The 19,772-nt window shown below is 54.1% G+C and overlaps 1 protein-coding gene across 1 annotated transcript in view; it reads left to right on the top strand.

Annotated features, from left to right (window-relative positions):
* The window catches only part of SHB (SH2 domain containing adaptor protein B), a 126,526-nt gene that overhangs the window by 87,983 nt on the left and 18,771 nt on the right, over positions 1-19,772 (top strand). The window contains 2 exon segments of the mRNA XM_037851260.1: positions 8,245-8,416; positions 14,116-14,235. Of these exon segments, the coding sequence (XP_037707188.1) occupies positions 8,245-8,416; positions 14,116-14,235 (292 nt within the window).

The raw sequence follows: 19,772 nt of genomic DNA, 5'->3' as shown, positions 1-19,772 counted from the left end.
TGAGCGCAGGATAAACAGGCTCAGCCTCTGCAGAGGGCCCCTCAGGGAATCCGAGGCCCGGCCACCAGCTGGCTCACCCGGCCGCACACCACCTCCGCCGCACACCACCTCCTTCCCTGCCACCAGTGCCATCCCCCTCCCCAGAGCTGGCTCCACCAGGGTCCCCGTGATGCTTTCTGTCCCCAGTACGGTTTCCCAGAATGCTGTGGGCCTGTAAGGAAATTAACAATTGTGTTTGTACCGGGAGCTTTTTGCTATGTAATGAGTAACAGTTGTAATTAATGTTTAACACGTGTGAACAGCAGGTTTGCCTAGAAAGGGGGAGGTTTAAATGAGCCAACAGGGATCACTTGCTTCCTTTGGCTAATATGTTACTGAGGGACAGGTTTTTCCAGTTGGTTTTTCTATTTGATATATGAATGAATTCATTTACTAACCTTAAAAAAAAAAAGAAAAAACACCAGGCTTTACTATCTTTGGTTTGTCTGCTGATTATATGGATAGAAGTGCTCCTTCAAGCATTTCTGTCTCCTGTGGAATAAAACAAAGACCTAATAGAATATCTTTGCTCTTCAGTTTGGCAGGTTATAGATGTTCCTGTGGGTTGAACTTTTAAGCTCCACAAGGTCAGAGACCTTTCCTGCCCTGTTCATACCTGCGTCCGCACCTACATCAGGTACACATAATAAACCCCCAGCTATGAGTTAGATTACAGAATAAATTGGGTCTCGGGAAAGCCAATCCAAGGTTCCTTTAAGGGCTTTACAATACACAGGTAGTCATGTGGCCCGCTTACAGAGATGGTTTGTTTTCATATCCATTCTTTTAGGATGTAAACCTGTCTGCTCTGCAAATGAGGTTTGTGGAGACCTGCAGGGGAGAGGCGTTTTTGATTGGCCGAGAGCCACACAGAGGGGTGGTGTACGTGGGTGGCAAGCAGCCTTGTGAGAGCCGGGTCTGTGGCAGGCCCCTAGCTTGTCCCTTCTGTCTCTGCCATCTTCCCTCTCTCTGGGGCGACAGCAGAAACATACCCAGCTGGGCTGGGCTTGGGGTCTCCCACATGGGAGACTCATTTCACAGGCACCCAGCCTGGTCCGTGCAGAGACTTGTGGGTAGTAGAAAAAGTCACTTTCCCAGTCTCTAGGACTCTGAATAAGTGTCTGTGGGTGTCTGCAGGTGCAACTGTCCCAAGACCCAAGTAACTGCATCAGGTGTGAGCAGACCCCCTCTCTGCCTGACAGGTGGGCCCACGAGGACTAGCAGCATGCACAAGGACTCAGGTGCTGGGGCCAGGGGCCTGGACCTAAATCCCTGAGCTGCCACTTGCTAGAAGGTGAGCTGGGGCAAGTTGCTCAATGTCCCTGTGCCTCAGTTCCCTCATCCATAACATGAGGGTGGTAATGGGTGCTGCCTCGTAGGGTTGCTGGGAGGGTTCGATGAGGTTGTCCACGGGCAGTGCTTGGCCGAGGTGGGCACAGTGAAGATGCAGTAGATACTGGCTTTTGCTGTCACTGCTGCTGTTAACTGTCGTTGAGGATGTCCCGCACCGCAGTATGTCCTCGGGATCAGGGGCCCAGTTCAAGTTTAGCTGTTGACTTTGGGTAAGTCAGTAAGTCAGAAAAGGTTTCATATCTTGGATTCTCAACTATGAAATGAATTATACTACAATAAAAAGCAAAAAAACAAACAAACAAACAAAAAAAACCAAACAGAATATAGACAAAATGATTCTTATACATGAAGTTCAGAAATAGAATTAACCTGAGATGCTAGAAGTTAGGGAAACCACTCACCTAAGGGTTTCTGCGGGGCTGGTGATGTGCTGTTTCTGGGACTGGGTGCTGCTTCCGTAGATGGGCACACATGGTGTAAACTTAACGACTTGTCTGCTTTTCTGAGTGGATGTTATATTTCAACAAGTAGCTTTCAAAACAAAAAGGGAAATATATGCATTATTCCATGCTACCAAGAAAAAAGAGTTATGACGGAGATGGCTTGCTTTGGCGGCTGGAAAGACTTCTGCATTTGGGTTATTTAATCATCATTTTTGTAAGGATTCATCTTTAGATTTTGTGTAGCCAAGCAGCAGCCCTCGAGGCGGAGTCTTTGTACAAAGCGGGGGGAGCCCCATCTCCCCTGGGAGATGCACAGATGAACCCACAAAGGCAGCACGCCGGCTTCTGTTGGGCCCAGGCCAGGGGTGCATGCGGGGACAGTGCTCCTGGGACCCGAGGACGGGCTGCCGCCCCACACGATGACAACCTCTGTTCCCAGGCACCTCCCAGGCTGGGTGGCAGAGCTGTGCCCCAGGGCTGTGCTTCTGCGAGGTGAACACAGGGCCCTCTTGTTGGTGATCCTGGAAACGCAAACCAAACATTTGCTGAGTCGCCTGTTGCCTTAAGCCTAATTGGAGGGGGAGCTTGCAATCCCCCAGGCAGGGAGGGGAGAAGGGGCTTCACCTCTGGGCCTCAGTTTCTCCCTCTGTCAAATGGGAACGCTAACTCTTGTCTCACTGTGTGTTTGTGAGGATCACATAGGATGACGTAGTACATATGTTTTGAAAGTTGAAGCAGCAGAGAACCATCGTACGGGAACAGTTTTCTAGTCATCTAAAAGTGTTTGCGTGTCGCTGTGGAAATTTATGGCATGTTCGTAGACTCCAGGGTCCTGTGGCCTGCCCGCACCTCCCCAAACCAACGCATTCTCCCTCCTTGCCCCTTCTCAGGCTCACCAGTGCCCAGGGTGCCTCTCCACCCTGCCCTTCCCAAGTCCTGGCCTGGCTGGTGGTGTGTGGAGGAGTCAGGTGCCAAGGGCTGCTTGGATAAGGGGCGGCTTGGGCGCCTCGATGCAATGTCCGTGAACCAACACCAGGCCTGGAAAACTCTCCAGGCCCATCCTCTGCCGTCCCCATGTGGTTTACAAACAGGCTCACATTTGTTTCAGGCTCTTCCACAGAGGGGCTGAAGCCGCTCTCTGCATAGAGCACTTGTTTTTCATCTGTAATCCTCACCGCCTCCGCTTAAAGGGGACTCTGTCCTGCACTGGAGAACCGAGGCGGGAGGGGGTTGGTGCTTGGAGTCCAGGTCAGCCAGAAAGAAGCAGGATGCTAGCAAAGCCAGCAGCTGGGCAGTCTGAAGTTAGAAACCATCCCGGGCCTCACTGATGGCCCAAGCCCCGGCCGCTTGCTCCCCTCCAGTTCCAACTGCCCAGTCTCTATCCTCAGGGGCCACAGGCTGCATGCTGGGCCAGTGCGAAGGACTGGAGGATGTTTGGCAGACACCGGACATGTCTCTGCCTGGGCCTCCCAGGGTATCCCAGGTAAGGGAGGATGCCTAGGGCCTGAATCCCAAAGCAGAGGGTTCAAAAGCTGGGCCCTGGAGGCCGCTGTCTGGTCTGGCTGCCTGTTCCTTTTAGCTGCAGCAAATGACTTGACCACACCAGGCCTTGTCTGGGCCATTGCAAGGGTTAGAAGAGAACGTTTATATCCAGACCTCGGCACCGTGCACAGGACGCATACAGTAAGGGTGAAACATTTCCTTTCTTGATGAATGGAGGTTTTGTGGTCCTGCTGAGCTGGGTGGGGATTCATTCCTTCAAGGAACAGTGTGTACCTACTATATACATACAGACATTGGGCACCATTCCAGGCACCACAGGCTCAGCCGTGAACAAAATGAAATAAAGTGCCCTGTCCTCAGAGCTTGTCTAGTCAGCAGTTCCAACAGGAGTTGAGCAGAAAGAAGCTGGTTTCCAATACAAGGCACTTTATGCCCTTGAGTCCATGAGATATGAGCTATTCTGAGCACGGATGTGACAATGGGGTGGGGTGAGAAGGGAGGGGACCACCACTGATGGGGAGCCCAACTGGACTTTGGTACTGACCACCTCCTCAGTCCCCAGGTATTGTCAGCCCTGTTTTACACAGGAAAAACAGGCTCAGAGAGGTTTAGAAAGTTTCCCAAAGTCACACAGTAAGTGGCAGAGAGGCAGGATTCAAACCCAGGTCTTCTAACTCCATAGTCCACACCCTTTCCATGATGCCAACCTCCTTCAGTTCCTCCATCTCTGAACCTCGTTTGAGCCCTTCAGCTGTTCATATTGCCAGCTGCGTGTCAAGTGCGAGGGGTCCCGAGGAGACGGGGGTTACAAGGCCCAGGGTGTGTCCGTCAGCTCTGAGAAGACACTTGCGCACCCCCCTGTGCTAGAGACTAGGGTGGGGCCAGTGCTGGGGCAGAGGTGTAGACAAGGGACTGTGGGACTCAGGGAGGAGAAATAAGTTCTACTTGGGTCCAGGCAAAACTTCCCCGAGAAAGTAGCTTTGGAGCTGAACTTTGAAGAATACCTGGGGATTACACAACAGAGGTGGTGAGGAAAGGGATTCTAGAGGATGGGTACGGCCACAGCCAAGGTCCAGAGGCAGAAAGGCAGATGATAAATTGGGGGATTTGGCCATCCTTGGAGACTGGAGCGTAAGGGTGATGTGGAACCCAGAAGGGTTTTTCTATAGGAAGATGCATGTATAAGCACAGGTTGGAGCCAAGTCATTGAGGACTTTCCCCACTGAGAAGTCTGCCTTTTGTCCTGGGACACTGGGGAGCTAGTGCAGGGTTGTGAGCCCAAGAGAGCTGTGTTCGAAGCCCTTTGCTTTTTGGAGATTGCTCTCTCTGGCCAGCTCCAAATGGTAGACAGGAAGGAGACAGAGGTTGAAGAAACACATTTCATCTTGGCAAGCATTCACTAAGCACCTACTCCCTGCTAGGTACTGCGGTAGGTTTAGAAGCAAACAAGTGACCAGAGAGGGTAAAGGGAAGTAAAATAAATCCCAGGTGCTGCCCCCACAGAACACTGGCTGAGGGGAGTGGGTGGTGGGCAGTGGGCAGTGCTGAGGGTTCCAATGAGCTGCAAGGGCAGTGCCACGTGTCTAAGCCCCACAAGGAGGGGAGGCGGTAGTTCTCAGCAGGCGAGACCAGGGGAGCTCTGCAGAGCTGGCGTTTATGCTGGACCGTGGAAGCTTCTAGACATCATCCAGCAAGCTGGAGGGTGGGGATTCCAGCCTGGAGCGGGGAAAGTCACTGTGGACACTCTAGATGAGGGAGGCCCAGCCCCTGTCTGACCAGCCCTGCAGAGGTCCCTGTGGGCAGGCGGCCCCAGGCTCAAACCTCAGCCTGTCACTCAGCTCGGAGATCCTAGAAGGGTTTGTCCTCACCTCTGGCAGGTTACTGTGAGGGTTAGAGCCAACACAGGTGCCCTGTGGTTGGGAGTGACCAAACTCAGGGCCAATCAATATAAATTCTGTAATGAAAGTAAAAGGAGAGATCATCAGCTTTGAAGGCCAATGGCTGGAGTTTGGGAATTCACCAAGAATGCAGAATCTGCCATATTAGGGGGCCTGGGAAAGCCTCCCAGAAGGGTGGGGCACCTGAGCTGGTTCTCAGACCAGGTTGGGACTTTTTGAAAGGCTTCATGGGGAGGCCATCTTGCCCACCCCTGGAGCCAGAGGGTAGCTGGCTGACCAAGCTCCAAAGGCACTTTTTTTAAAAGGAGTTTTATCTAAAGTGTACAATCAATGGCTCTCGGTATACTCACAGAGGTGTGCAGTCACCACAGTCAATTTGAGAACCTTCTCATTGCTCCAAAAAGAAAAACCCCATACCTCTTATACCCTCTATTATTGACCCCTAGCATTGGTGGGATGCCTTGGCTACACCTGATGAAAGAATATTACAATATTACTGTTAACTATAGTCCATAGTTTGCATTGATTTTTTTCCCATATACTACCCTATTAACATGTGCATTTGTTCTAGTTCATGGAATAACACTCTTCTATTTGTGTTGTTCACTACATTCAGCATGAAGGCTGTTCACCAGGCCCCCCTCCTGCTCCCACTGCCACTGGGGGTCTAGTCCCTGTCCTTGGAGCCAGAGGCAGAAGGGCTCATCTTGCCCAGCTCTGAGTCTCGCTTCCCTGGTGCAGGATTTCAACTTCCATTTTTAATTGCCTAGAGGTGGAATTAATTAGGTTCTGTCATTCTAACGACTCACAAGAGTGGCATTTTTTCCTCTAAATATGGATGTTCTTATGAGGGATTCTGTCTCTTATCTTTTGTAGAAAAATCGCTAAATTAAGAGCATTGCCATTTTAAATTGCAGATTAAAGAGAGACTTAATTAGAAGGAATGAAAGCAGTTGTGTTTAGAGTTTTTGTTCTTAAAATAATGTATTTATTTATTTTTGCCACTGTATAACTGCACTTGGAGTCTGCATATTTTTATTTTAGGTGAAATGATTTGCCTAATTATGCCTGTCATTCATCACCACCTGTTCTTGCTAAAATATTTGGCTATATTCTTAAGTGTGCAAGCGAATGTATAAATTAATTCAGTGGGGAATTACAATGTTGACTAGGACGTTATTAGGTTTTATCCAATTTATCTGGTATGAAAACTGATTTTTTTTCCTCCAAAAAAAGCAAAACAGCAGCTCATTATTGAGCATGCAGTCATTTGTTGAGTACCTGTTATATGGCAGGAACCGTGCTAGAACCGGAAGATGAGCAGTTATGGTATAGCCCCTGCCCTCAAGGGGCTCCCAGTCTCATGGAGAGCTGTTCAAGGAAACTGGGGCTAGGCTTTCTTGCCTGTAACCACTATGAGTCTGGGGGATGGAATGAGGTCAAGGAAGGCTTCCTGGAGGAGGTAACCCCAGAAGGGCAGGTGGAGTTAGTTGGATGGAGAGGTTGGTAGAAGAGAGTGGGATGCTGTGGCAAGGACGTGGCCAGTATGGTGGAAGGGAACGGTGGCCGTCAGAGCCACATGCCTCTGGGGAATTGCTAGGAGCTGAGTTTGGGGGCCAGGGAAGGCGTGCGGGGACTGTGGTGACACAGACGACTAGACAGATAGCCGGTGCAGGTTCTGGACAGCCTCATAAGTCGTGCCGAACGGCTTGGGTTCCAGCATATCAGCACAGTGAGTGCTGGCCGGCGTCAGAGGATGACTTGTCGCATCATGCCTGTGGGTCAGAGAGATTCCCGCACTCGTGTGGCTGGGCCAAGGTCATGTCTCCATGGGCCCTCGGCTGAACACAGCATCAGGGCCTTGGTTCCACAGACTCCATCCCAATTTACTCTACCCCTTCTGTGCACCAGACCCTCTGGGGTACTCCCCAATTAGACTTTCCAACAGCCTAGTGAGGAAGGCATCTTTACAGGGAGTGGAGACTAGAGGGGATGAGTGGCTTGGCTGAGGCCCTCAGCTAGTTGTGGCAAGGTTAGGGCATGAACCTGGGGCAGTGCAGTAGCTTATATGAAGTGCCTCTAGCAGACACGATCATTATAAAAGTCAACGTTTATAGCGACAGCAGTAGCCAACATTTATGGAGCACGGACAGATTATAGGGACTCTGCTAAGGTCTGTGTGCGTTGCCTGATTTAACCCTCACCACCCTGTGAGCCAGGTGCTGTCGTTACCCGCATTTTTCAGAGAAGGAAACTGAGGCTGGAAGAGACAACTTTGAAGGTGGACTAGCTGATCTCCAGGACCCCTTCTAGCAAATGCAGTTTCAGCTCAGTGCTTTCTGCGATTTGTGGGGTATCACCAGGTCCTGCTCTCAAGGGCACCTCCCCAAGTCCGTGGGGGTGAACAGTGCTCCCACAGGCACAGGCTGGGGAGGAAGACAAGTGCTGGGCACTGCTCCATCCTCCCCAGGGATTGGAGTCTGGGGCCCACTCAGTGGGACCGAGTGAAGAAGAGAAGGTTTGGGGGTGCAGTCCGGCCACCACCTGGACCTCTCCGAAGGGCTGTTCTATGGGGAAGGAGCAGATGTGGCCAGTGCAGCCCCAGGTGGGATGGGAGAGAGAGAGAGGAGCCATTTGGAAGCAGGTTTTTGGCACTATATGAGGAGCAGCTTTCTTTCCTGAGACCTGCTCAAGGGGCTGAGCCCCCCAGGGAGTGCCAGGCAACCCCTGGCTGGAGGGGCTGCAGAGGGGTTCCCATCGGGACAAGGATGAGCTTGGTGGCATCTGAGCTCATTCAGCCCCTTAGACCCCCCCATACAGTTTTTACAGCACCTGACACCGTGTCTCAGGAAGCCTAAAATCTGCTGAGCCCTGCTTTTTCTTTGTCAGAAACTTCCTCCTGCAAACCATAAAGTCCCGGCTGGCCTCGTTGGCCGTCACTGACTGTGCACCACCTGGGAACTCCCTGGGCTGAGTGCCGAGTAAGCACCTTCTCTCTTTCCCCACAGCCCAGTTCAATGGTGGCGAGAAGCGACAGTCGTCCCCCTCGCCTTCCCGGGACCGGCGGCGCCAGCTTCGCGCTCCTGGAGGGGGCTTCAAGCCCATCAAACATGGGAGCCCCGAGTTCTGCGGGATTCTGGGAGAAAGAGTGGATCCCGCCGTCCCACTGGAGAAGCAAATGTAAGTTCCGAAGGGAGCACAGCCCAGCCTCGGCTCCTGGGTCTAGTCACTGCTCTTTCTTTTCTATATCTTGATTTAAAAATTCACAGGTTCAGAGCATGTTAGAGCTAAGGGGGCCTTTTAGTCTCACTTCCTTTTGTGTACAAATGGGCAGGTTGAGGCTTCTAGAAGGTCAAAGCCACCCGTGAATGAGGGGTGGGACCAGGGATCAGCACTCGGGGCTCCTGATTCCTGGCCCTGTGCTCTTTCTCTGCACATGGCTTTGCCACCCTTACCTTGGATGGCTAATGGTAGGGACTGCAGAATCATCTCCCCGGGTCACCCCTTGCACTTACAGCCTTGTTTCAAATTTCACCAGGCAGCATGTAAGTTCTTGAAAGGCTGAGTGTAAACTAAATCCTGTTCCCGGTTGATTTTTTTTCTAACTACAGAAGTTTTTGCTCCACGTCTGCCTGATTTTAGTCGGGCAAGACCTTTCGACTTTTGATTTGGGTTTTCTTAGCCCCTTCCCCCAGAGTCCCCACCTCCAGATGGTGGCCAAGTCCCATCCCTGCGGCTCCCAGACTCTTGCCCCATTCCCACCTTGCTTCTCCCCTTCTCTGCTGGGTCAGGCCCTCTCCCCTTAACTGTAGTTGTCGTCACCTGTAAAGTCCCCATCCTATCCCCAGCTCATCAAGCCCTCACTGTGTGCAGCTCCCTGCTCTGCTCTGGCTCTTGAAACCTTGAAACCTCCAGTGGCTCCCCATCACCTCCAGGATGGTAAAGTCCCGTCTCCCAGCCTGGCATTCATTCTGTGAGTTTGCCCCTGGGCTGCTTGGACAGTTTCTCCCCACTCCACATGCCTGGGCTGAGTGAGCTTCTGCTGTCTGTGCCCAGTAACCTGACAGCACGGGTGCCTGACGTGTTGGTACCAGCGGGTAGGTTGTCCTTTTAACAAGCCAATATGCAATGAAGTGTTCATCTCCAGTCTAGAGATGAGGAAATCGGGGTTCAGAGCAACTCTCCCGTTGCTTCTCTCTCCTCTTACACCTCTTATCCCCTATCCTTTGCACAGATCCCAGCCCAGAGCAGGCCCTCGGTCAGGCCAGGAGCTTAGCAGACACCTAGCACTGTTGGGCCTGGGGCTTTCTCACATGTGTCCTCTGGGGTTCTGGCCCCACTCCCAGGAAAAGCAAGCATCACACAGGGTTTTCCGAATGACGTGTGTCCCCCTTTTAAGCATATGCCATGTTCCGGCGGCTGCAGCTTCCTTTGCACCGGCCTGGCTCCTGCCACACCGAGCACATTGGCGGAGCACCCAGCAGGTGTTGTGTTAATCATTTCTCACAGGCACACAGATTGGGTGGCAGGCTTTGCTTATTTCCAATCAAACTATGCACTTTTTACTCAACAAACAAAGTAGGATCCAGAGATGGCTGGGAGCCATTCAGCGTGCATCCTGACCAGGAAAGGCCCTGTCTGCCTGGGCTCAGCCAGGGTCCAGCCCACCTGCTCCCCAGCCCAGGCCGAACTTCATTCCTGCTGGGCTGGGGCCCCTGAGGGCGGTTCTACTCCCTTTGCTTTCCCATTCCAGCCCTGGCAAGGCCCTCAGCCACGTCCGGAGTCAGGGCTGGCTTTCTCTCCCCATCTTCTCCTCTCCCCAGGATCAATCTGGCCTGCCAGAAGCCCTGACTCATCCCTTGAGGGATGTGCTCAGGTGAAATACCCTTCCAGTAGAACCTGATGACCCAGACAGAGAGGATCACCTGGTCCCCACCTGGGCTGATGCTTTCGAGATTGGGAGGCTCCTTCAAGTCCAAACTTCTCCTCCGTCCTGCCACCAGGAAAGGGGGGGAGGCCTGAAGCCTGCAGCGAAGGGGGGTTGTTGGGGACTGGGTGTCACACATCTGGCCAGTACCCACACTGCCTGCCTTCCCTCCTGGGACGGTGAAAGGCTGCTCCAGGACCATCCGCCTGCCTCCTGGAGGTCACCTACCAGCATCTCACCCTCACCCCATCCTGCATCATCCTTCCCATCAGCATATGAACATGTTCTATTTTCTTAAAAGAAAATACATTTAAAAAATGATCTTGATCTGATATCCCCCTTCCCTCTCTAGCCCCTTTTGAGAATATAAAGTCTGTTCTTGGGCACCGTGTCTGGGTAACCTCTCATCCCCAGTGCTTGGAGCAGCACATGGTGCGTGAGAACTGCTCAGTCAATAGCTGTCAGCACCTCCTCCCTGCATCCTCACCTCCCATTGTCTCCTCACCTACCACACCTGCTCCCCTCTCTCCCGGGTCACCAGGTGACCTCCTCTGTCCCCAGGGCAGTTGGCACAGTTGAATGCTCTCTCCCTTTAAGACACCAGCTATACCTGGTCGTCCTCCTTCCTCCCTGGCTGCCCCTTCCTGGGCTCCTCTGCTCCACCTGAAGGCTGGACTTCCAGGGCTCCATCTCCAACTACATGCTCTCCCTGGGAAGTCTCTTCCAGGGGATGGTTCACAGATACACATCCCCAGCCTGCATCCCTCCTAGGACCCCTTCTTGGCATCTCAAGTTCAACGTGCCCAAAACCAGGCTCCTGTCTTCTCCTCGAGGCCTGCTCCCTCCCCATCTTTCTAGTCATTAAGCCACAAACCTGGAGTCGCCTTGATTCCTTTTTGTCCCTCATACCCAGCATCTGATGCATTTCCAAGTTCTGCCAGGTCTCCAAAATACAGCCAGAAGCCATCCATTCCTCCCATCTGGACCACTGCAGTAGCATCCTAACTGGCCTCCACACTTCCCGTCTGGCCCCATTTCAGGGCAGCCTGGTTGATCTGTTGTGAGGTCACCCAGAGCAAGTAACATCTCTGCTTAAAACCCACCATCACCTTATACTAGGCTTAGAATGAAATCCAGACTTCTTCCCTTGGCCCACCGGGCCCTGCATCCCCTTCTGGCACCATTCTCAGTGCTCTCCGTGCTCAGGTCATTCTTGCCAGCCGCTGTGCCCCTGAAGACCACAAGCCCCTTCCCGCCTCAGGACCTTTGCACTTGCTGCTTCCTCTGCAGAGAATGCTTTTTCTTGGTTCTTCACATGATTGGCTCCTTCTCATCATGCAGGTCTCAGGTTACATGTCATCAAAGGTCATTTGGGTCTAACGTAGGCCCCTCCCCCACCCAGTCACTGCCCTGTCACAAACCCTGTATTCCTACGTAGCCCTTGCTGCCCTCTGAAGTTGTTGCCTGTGTCTATTGACTCCCACCTCCCTTCATCAGCCCCATGACATCAGGGATGCAGTAAACAGTCAGTAAATCCTGGATGAGCTTGTGGGTGCTGGGTGGGGTGGGCGACAGTGGCTGAGTCTGATCCCTGAGGTTCTGACCTGACTGCCAGGTCCAACCCACCCCCGAGACAGCCTTCTGCCTGGATTCTCTCTTCAGTCCTGGCAGAGCCTGCTCAGGCCCAGCAGGAAGCCCCCAGCCACGCCCCCCACCCCCAGCCCAGCCTAAACTCCTGCTGACAGGCTGGCCACCCTAATCCAGCGTCCTTTGCCCCTTCCCTCCACCCTCTGCCTGGGTCTCCTTTGATCCCTTGGCCCTGAGTTCCCTGGCTTTTCCCTCCATGTGGAGTATCTGAAACAGCCAGAGAAGGAACCAGCGGCTTATCCAGTTACCCACTAAGGATTCCCCTCCCAGGAGGCCCCTCAAGAGCCGGGCTTGTTGCTGCTCCCAGGGAGGGGTGGGTGGCAGGCAGCACCTTCCACAGAGACCACTTCTGGGCCCCTCCCCAAGGACGGCTCAGCTTCAAACAGCTGGAACTTGTTTTCCTTATAAAATAACATTTGTGTCAGCTCCTCGGGGGTGGGGGTGGGGGGTGTGTATTACACAGGTGAAATTTCCCGGAGGACAGTCTTTCTAAATCTGTTAACTCCTATTTGTAAATTTGGCTCTTTGTCTCATTATTTCTCCCAATCTCAATAATGTATTCTTTCTAAAGCACTCCTGGGCCTTCATATCTCTGGAAATGTTTTAATTATATAGCAGCCCACACATACCCCCAACTTTGTGTTCCTCTTCCTTTCTATGTAAGTTCAGGCAGGAAGGCGGGTCTGCGGTCTGCACCCCCCCCCCCCCCCCCCCGCCTTCTCCTCTGGCGAGTTTCTCCCCAGATGCCCAGCTCTTGGCCCAGCCGCTGTGAGTCGTCACCTCCTGGGCAGCCGGCAACGCACAGCCCCGGTCCCATTGGACAGGAGTCGGCACTCTCCATGGGGACGCCTCAATCTACTCTCTAGACCTTGCTTTTCTGCAGCAAGGAGTGTTTTTTTAGGGATATGATCGTGTCATCATCAGAATTGCTGTGTAAATGGCAGGACGTGCACAGTGAGAGGCGGTACAGCCTTTTCTCCAAGCAACGTTTATGTAAAGAACTCCCAGAGGTACTTTTTGCAGGGCCCTCCTGGGCAGGTACCAGGTGGCAGCTTCCCACGTAAGGCCTAGGAATTGAGACTGTAGCCCACGGGACAGGCCGGAGCCTGAAATCGTTACAGATGGAGCTGTTTGTTCTTCCACGGCAGCCTGCAAGTTCGGTGTCTCCCTGCTGATGCCTGTAGCTGCCATTTTTTAAAAACTCGCTTCACACCAGGCTCTGTGCCAACCCTACCCTTGCATCTTCTCGCTTAATCTTCACATCCCCAAGATGGTGGTGGAATGGCCCTAGCTCGAGAGGGAACTGAGGCTCAGCCAGGTTCAACGGCGTATGATCGCTGGGCCAGCACCTCCTGTGAGTGGGGCGCAGCCAGCTGCTGCTCCCCAGCATCTCCAGTCCTCTCCCCAGCTCCATCACCCCCCATCTACCTCTGAGCCTCAGACGCTGTGATGTAGACATCAACCACCTGACTGGCATGGTGTGGCCTTGATGCTCTCACCAAAACTCTTACCTTCTGCTTCTCCAGTCTGGAAAATCAGGGTTTCCATTCCATCCTGTGGTCAGGGCCTCCGTCAGGCCGGGGCCGCTGTGCCCCCTCCCTCCTGGTGCTGCCACTCACCTTTGGCCCACGTGGTGTCCAGAGCAGTGGTGCTGGGATCTCCACATGCCCAGTTGACAGCAGGCCTGTACGGCAGAAGCCTGGTGCTGCTGCCCGCCACCATGGGCCTGACATCCTGAGTAACAAGTTCCATCAGCTTGCCCCCCTGCCCCGCTTGGCCTGGCTCTACCCTGTGACCTCTGGGGCCTCACCTCCCAGCTACCTCCCTCCAGCTACACTGGCCTTGCAGTTTCCAGAAAGCGCCTGGCATGCATCTATCCCAGGGCCTTTGCATTTGCTGCCCCTCCCTCTGCCAGCTGTGCTCTTTTCCAGCTAAAGGGTTGCTTTCTCCGGAAGGCTTCCCTGAGCACCACTTGGAATAGCAGCGCCCACCACGAGCTCCCAGTCACACACTTTGCTTTATATTCCTCTGCACTTGTCACCATATGATCTCCTCCATGACTCCTTGATTATCTGACTCTTGCCTGACTCCCTGCACTATCATAGAATGTAAGCCTCCTGGGGTGCAGACGCTGGGGGTCAGCACTCAGTAAAGAGTTGATTAACGAATGAGCACACATCTGCCTTGTAACGAGGAGGTTTCAGACGCTCTGACCACTGGCCCTGAGGGGGCCAAGCATCCATCTGGTGTCAGGGCTGGGGGACATTGTCCTCACCAGGTGCTGACTCCTCTGCTTTCTTCCCAGATGGTATCACGGGGCCATCAGCAGGGGAGACGCTGAGAACCTGCTGAGACTCTGCAAGGAGTGCAGCTACCTTGTCCGGAACAGCCAGACCAGCAAGCACGACTACTCCCTCTCCCTGAAGTGAGTACAGCCTCCCATGCCCCCTGCCCTCCGCACAGGCCTCAGGCAGGGCACCCCGGCTGCTGTCTACCGTGGCAGACCTGCCCGTGTCCCCCTGGGAACTTGCCCACACAAGTTATTTCAAGCCTCGGCTTTTCAATTTGATCTTATTCTCCTGGGGAGCAGAGGAGTTTTTATGGTTGCTGCCTCTGCCTCTGCACAAGAAGAGGGGCCTTTTCCTGGGGTTTATATTAAATACTCAAGGCTAGTTTTCACGTCTGGTGCAAGCCACAGGCTGTATGATGTTCCCAGCAGACTTCTCCCCCTCTCACACCTCACAGCAGTCCTCCGAGGAGGAATGTTTTATCCTCTTTTTGTAGATGAGGAAACTGAGTCTCAGGGGGGCCAAGGCCCGCCCTGGTGGCAGGGCCAGGACTCGAGGCCAGCCGTCTGCCTCTCCACTGACACTGCCACCGTGAGGACAGCCTTCTTGCGGCAGCTTGCTGTTTGGGCGAGTCTGATTTTTGTGTCTCACAAAGATCGTGACAAATGCCGAGTAGCATCGGGAAGGTTCCTGCTAGCGTTACTGCCTGTAGCTGCTTTCAGGAGTGCCAGGTCCTTCTGACCCGTGGGGCGTTGCTGTCAGGACCGGTGGGCCCAGAAGTAAGGCAAGGGTTTGGTAGGATGCTTCGTATGCAGGCTGTTCCTGGATGGGGCCCCAAGAGATCACCCAACACCCAGGTGAGGAAACAGGGCTGGAGAGAGAAGGGATCTCCTGAGACACACAGAACTGGGATAGAAACCCAGACCCTCCGGCATGCACACAGACTTCCCTGGCTTCCTCTCGGATCCACTCACTGTTGTCAGAGGCCACGTGACTGGGAGAGAGCCTGCTGGGCTATGGCTGTCAGGAGAGCCCGTGTAGGAGTCAGCTGGGCAGACAGTGGGGTCGGTGCAGCCAGCACAGAGAGACTGGCCCGAGAGGAGCAGTAACAAACTGGGCAGCGTGGGGAGGGCAGCAAGGACAGGGCAGAGGCCAGGCAGGACCCAGGCACTGGGGAGTCGACTTGCAGAAAGGAGGTATGCGGGGACCACAGATCTCTGGAGGAATATCCAGGCCAGGGGGAACAGGTGTCCCCAGGCAGGGGAGTTACAGGCACGCAGATTCCAGTTCAGGGAGAGGAAACATTGTCAAGCCATCAGAGCTGACTGAGAATTCAGGGGACCCCATCGCGGGAGGTGTGCGAGCAGAGGCTGAACCACCAGTGGAGGGAAGATATAAAGGGGATTCCTGACCAGCTGGGAGGGCACTCAGGACAAAAGAAGTAGAAATACTGCTGTTCCCAGAGCTGCTGGCTTCTGCGCACTTCATTGTCCCCCATCGGATCTGACAAAACGGGTTAAGGAATCCGTGGGCAGTCGCAGCCAAGGAAAATTCAATATGCTAATTCGCAGCTCGGTTGGGAGGCTGGGCCGGAGGTGACCAAAGCCACAGGAGCTGTCATTGGATTGAGGAGAGGATGGCGGGGAAGAGGCGCACACGATGGCCCTGCCGACAGGGGCCGTGGGGTCCTTGGCTGCCCGCTGCTCTGTGCAGCACGGCCGCCCCTCCCTCACTGCCCAGAGATGACCTTGCTGCAGCCAAGGTGCCAAGGAGAGATGCTTTCTGATTGCCACTTTCCCACATCAAGGTGAAGTGCGCCTTTCTGGGCTGAGAGAAGTGAAGGAAGCAGGTGGTGTCAGAGACAGCACTCAGATGTCACCAGCCTTGCACCTCTCACCTCCACCCCCGGGCTTCTAGCAGCTTCTGCAAGAGACCCTCAAGGCCTGTTCAGTCATTGAGCTCCTCAGTGAATCTCATTCCTTCTGAATCCCCGTTGTCTGGGGCCTCTGTGAAGGATGGAGTACACAGGGGAGAAGGGGACAGAGCTCCCCATGCCAAGCCAGGCTGTTTGTGCTGCTCAAGCTCCCCGTTCATTTGCTGGAGTGTGCCAAGCCACTATCCAGGCAGGCCTGGCTGGGTGCTGGGGCCCCAGGGTGACTCCTACGCAGCCCTGCCCGCAGGGGAGCAGCCTGTTGAGAATCCAGATGTGTCAGGGCTGAGTACCAACCAGGGAGCACGTAAGCAATCTCTAACCAGTTGTGGAAGTAATTATGCCTGTAATATCCTACAGGATGCACTTCTCCATCCCTGTACAAAGTGCTTTCAGTTACATAGGCCCAATGCGACCTCACAGATAGGTCTCCACAGGAGCTTTTCCATCAGAGTCCCAGGCACATCATCCCCCTTTGACCCCTGGTTGGTGCTGTCCCCAAGGGAGCAGGACCGCACACAAGAGTTGGACAGCACATCCTCTGGCATTCTTGATTCTGTTCTTGTACCAATGGACTATGTAGTCCAAGGGCCCAGAAGTGCCAGCTGTGTGCAGTGGAGAAAGCAGGGGACGGGCTTCATACCTGGCTCCCTGCCTGCTATTCAGTGGCCTCGGCCACTCACTGCACCTTCGCGAGCCTCAGTGTGCTCATCCATGCACTGGGGATGGCAAAGAGCTTACAAGACAATGCATGTGTAGGGAAATGTTAGTTTGTATTATTCCCACTGTCCCTAATCTCTGGGGTTTGCCCTGCAGGCTACTGAAAGCCAGTTTAAAGAGTCACAGTGAGGACCTGTTATCCAGAGTTCTGGGCTGCGGGCCTGTCCTGCCACTGACTGCTCACTGTGGGACCTTGTGAAGTGACTTCCCCACTCTGGGCCTCAGCATCCACGTCTGACCAGTGAGAGTTCAGACTAGAAGGTTGCTAAGAAAACCTCCACCTCTGGCATTGAGGGGTTCCCTGGCTCCCCAGGTTGCCCCTGGCTGTGGGTTCAGCCACCCTTTGTCCTCAGGGAGCTGTGGTTCGATTGCCCGACCTCCCAGGTCAAAGGAGAAGGTGAGGGAGACCAGGGGGGGCTGCCCAGGTGCCTCTGCCAGGACCCAGATAAGATAACGCCCATCAGGCCCCAGAGGTGTCTCCTTGCACCTGTCCCGGCAGATTGAATTATCAGCTGTTAGATCACCCCCTAAAGGCCGGAGGACTGGTGTCACCTGGTCAGTTTTCCCAAACCTGGGGAGCGGGGATAGGCTATCATGTGGCAGGCAGGCTGCCACCCAGGGAGCAGTGCCGTGACCTGAATCACCTTGAGCACAGATGGACTGGCCCTGGGACCAAGTGTCCCAGCTGCTCGGGGCAAGCCCCAGCCACTGCCTGAGGAGTGGGATCTCCCAGACACTCTGGGCCTGTCTGGGGGGTGCAGGTGGGGAGCGGTGTGAGTTGAGGCCAGAATTCCAGCCAAGCTGTTGCCCTGCCTCTGACCATTGTCATGTGGGTGTTGGGACTGAGAGGTCCTGGTGGGGGAGGGTGTCCTGGGGTGGAAAAAGGATTTGGGGGAGTCCAGCCTTCCATCTTCGCTTCAGCAGACACTGATCAGAGCCCCTGTTCCGGGCACCTCGTTCTGCCTTGGCCTTGTTGTGTGCAGGGCTGCACAGGGGGCCCCAGGAGCCCAGGATTGGCCGAGTGTGGACAGACCCTGCTGTGGAGCTCAGGAGAAGCTGCTGGGGGGGAGGCTGCACGTGGGTCTTAAAGAAAGACTAGGAATTCCACAGGCAGGGATGGCTGGGGGGGTCAAGACTTACTCCACTCTCTGAAATCCTGTATTCAGCACCCACCCTTATACTTGGGCCCCACTTCTACCCTCCCTTCCTCCCTCCCCACTATCCACTGCACTTTACAGTTTATAAGGCCTGCATGTGCCCTAGGACAGCCCTTCTGAGTGTCTAGGGCAGGATTCCCAACCTCTTGCCCTTCTTAGGGGAGAGGAAGCCTCCCAGCCGGTGACTTCCCGCCACCTCCCAGCTCTCCTTACACCCACTCAGAATGTCCTCCAAAGTCAAACCCAGACCGTAGTCCAATCTAGTCCAATTCCTTTGCTTTACCAATGGGGAAACTGAGACCCAGAGGGGATTCCAGATTGGCCTAAGGCTCCCCAGCTGGCAGTTGGCCACCCTAACATTTTAGATGGTGGCCACTTCCCAACGTGGGGACCAGGTCCCTCAAGCTATCTGACCAACGGGATCCCAGGCACACCCCACCCCATCACCCTCAGAGTTGCCTTTCACCTATTTGAAGCCGTCTCACAAAGCCCTGCCTGATTGCCTGCTGCGCCGCCCCAACCCCAGCCTCTCGCCCCGAGGCTAGCACTGCACTGCCGGCCAGAGTGCTTCTCGGGCTCCCTCCCAGCCCCCATCACACACATTGGCCCCGGCACCGATCACTACCCCTGGGCAGTCACTCCAGCCTCAAGGAAGCCAAGGGTTGAGCCTTCAGAAAAAAAATATATGCGTGTGTGTGTGTGTGTGTGTGTGTGTATAAAACTCTAACTCCGGAATGACAAGAGTGGGGAAAACGGATGAAAAGTGTTGAAAAATCTCATTAAAACAGTTCTTCAGGCACTTTGGACTGTGAATGACTCTTCACAAGTTCTAGTTCCATGAGGTTTTACAAAGGAATCTAGACCAGATGAGGGAAGGAGGACTTCAAAGACGGGTGGGTTTGCAGCTGGGGGTGGGTGGGCAGGGTGAGTGCTGGGCCTCCCTGTCTTGGAGGGGTGGGGGGAGGTGGAGTGGTGCTTCAGAGACCTGGACAGCAGGCTCCAGCCAGCGAGGCCGCTGTGCCTCTGACAAGGTGGGGGGGAATGGCCCCATCAAGCCCTCATAAAGGGGTCTTCGGCTTTCAAACCGCAAAGGCAGATTGCACAGCATGCTTGCAGATGTGGCCCAGGGTATAACATCGGGCCATTGTGGGCCTGTCCTGTTTCCATCTTGTCACCCTGGAGCCTTCTTCAGCCCCCTCTAAGCTCTGTGCTCTCCAGTGTCTATTTTATCCTGGGCAGCAGCCCTCGGGGAGCTCCCCATCTCATGGGGGAGGGAAGGAAACTCATATATGAGGAGGACTACCCAGAGTAGAAAGTACTGGGGGCTGAGAAAGAGAGAAGGAACAAGAAGGGAGGCTATTTCGAGGGGAGGAGGTCACAGACCCAAGCCCAGGAGACCATCCAGGAAAAGAGAATGGGCACAGAGGCAGAGAATGCAGAGTTTGGATAAGAACCGCAAATAACACGTTTATCTGAGCCGTGGAGAGGTGCCACTTTAATGGCCAGGTTAGGGAATTTGGACTTTATCCTGGAGAGCAATGGCGAGTCAATATAGGTTTCTAGCAAGGTGCAGTGATGTCCTCAGAGCTGTATTCTAGAACTGCTCACGAGCTAGGGTGCACTGTGAATATTGTTGAGGAGGGAACACAGCTTCTGCCTCTCTCTGCCCTGCGACCCGCTCCCTGCCCACAAACGTGCCACTTGAGCTAGTACAGCCCAAGGGTGCTGGGGCCTGTTGTAAGAGGTCAGGAGGCAGCAGCATTTGGGCATGCATCCCAGGAGGAGATCCAGAGCACCTCTTTTCAAGATGTAGAGGAAAAACCACAGTCTCAGGGAAGCCTAACTCCATCTTTTACCAGCTGTGTGA

This window comes from Choloepus didactylus, chromosome 10, assembly GCF_015220235.1.
Source record: "Choloepus didactylus isolate mChoDid1 chromosome 10, mChoDid1.pri, whole genome shotgun sequence".
Classification (NCBI taxonomy): domain Eukaryota; kingdom Metazoa; phylum Chordata; class Mammalia; order Pilosa; family Megalonychidae; genus Choloepus; species Choloepus didactylus.
Note: the sequence above shows the minus strand (reverse complement) of the source record. Positions and strands in the feature narration are given on the sequence as shown.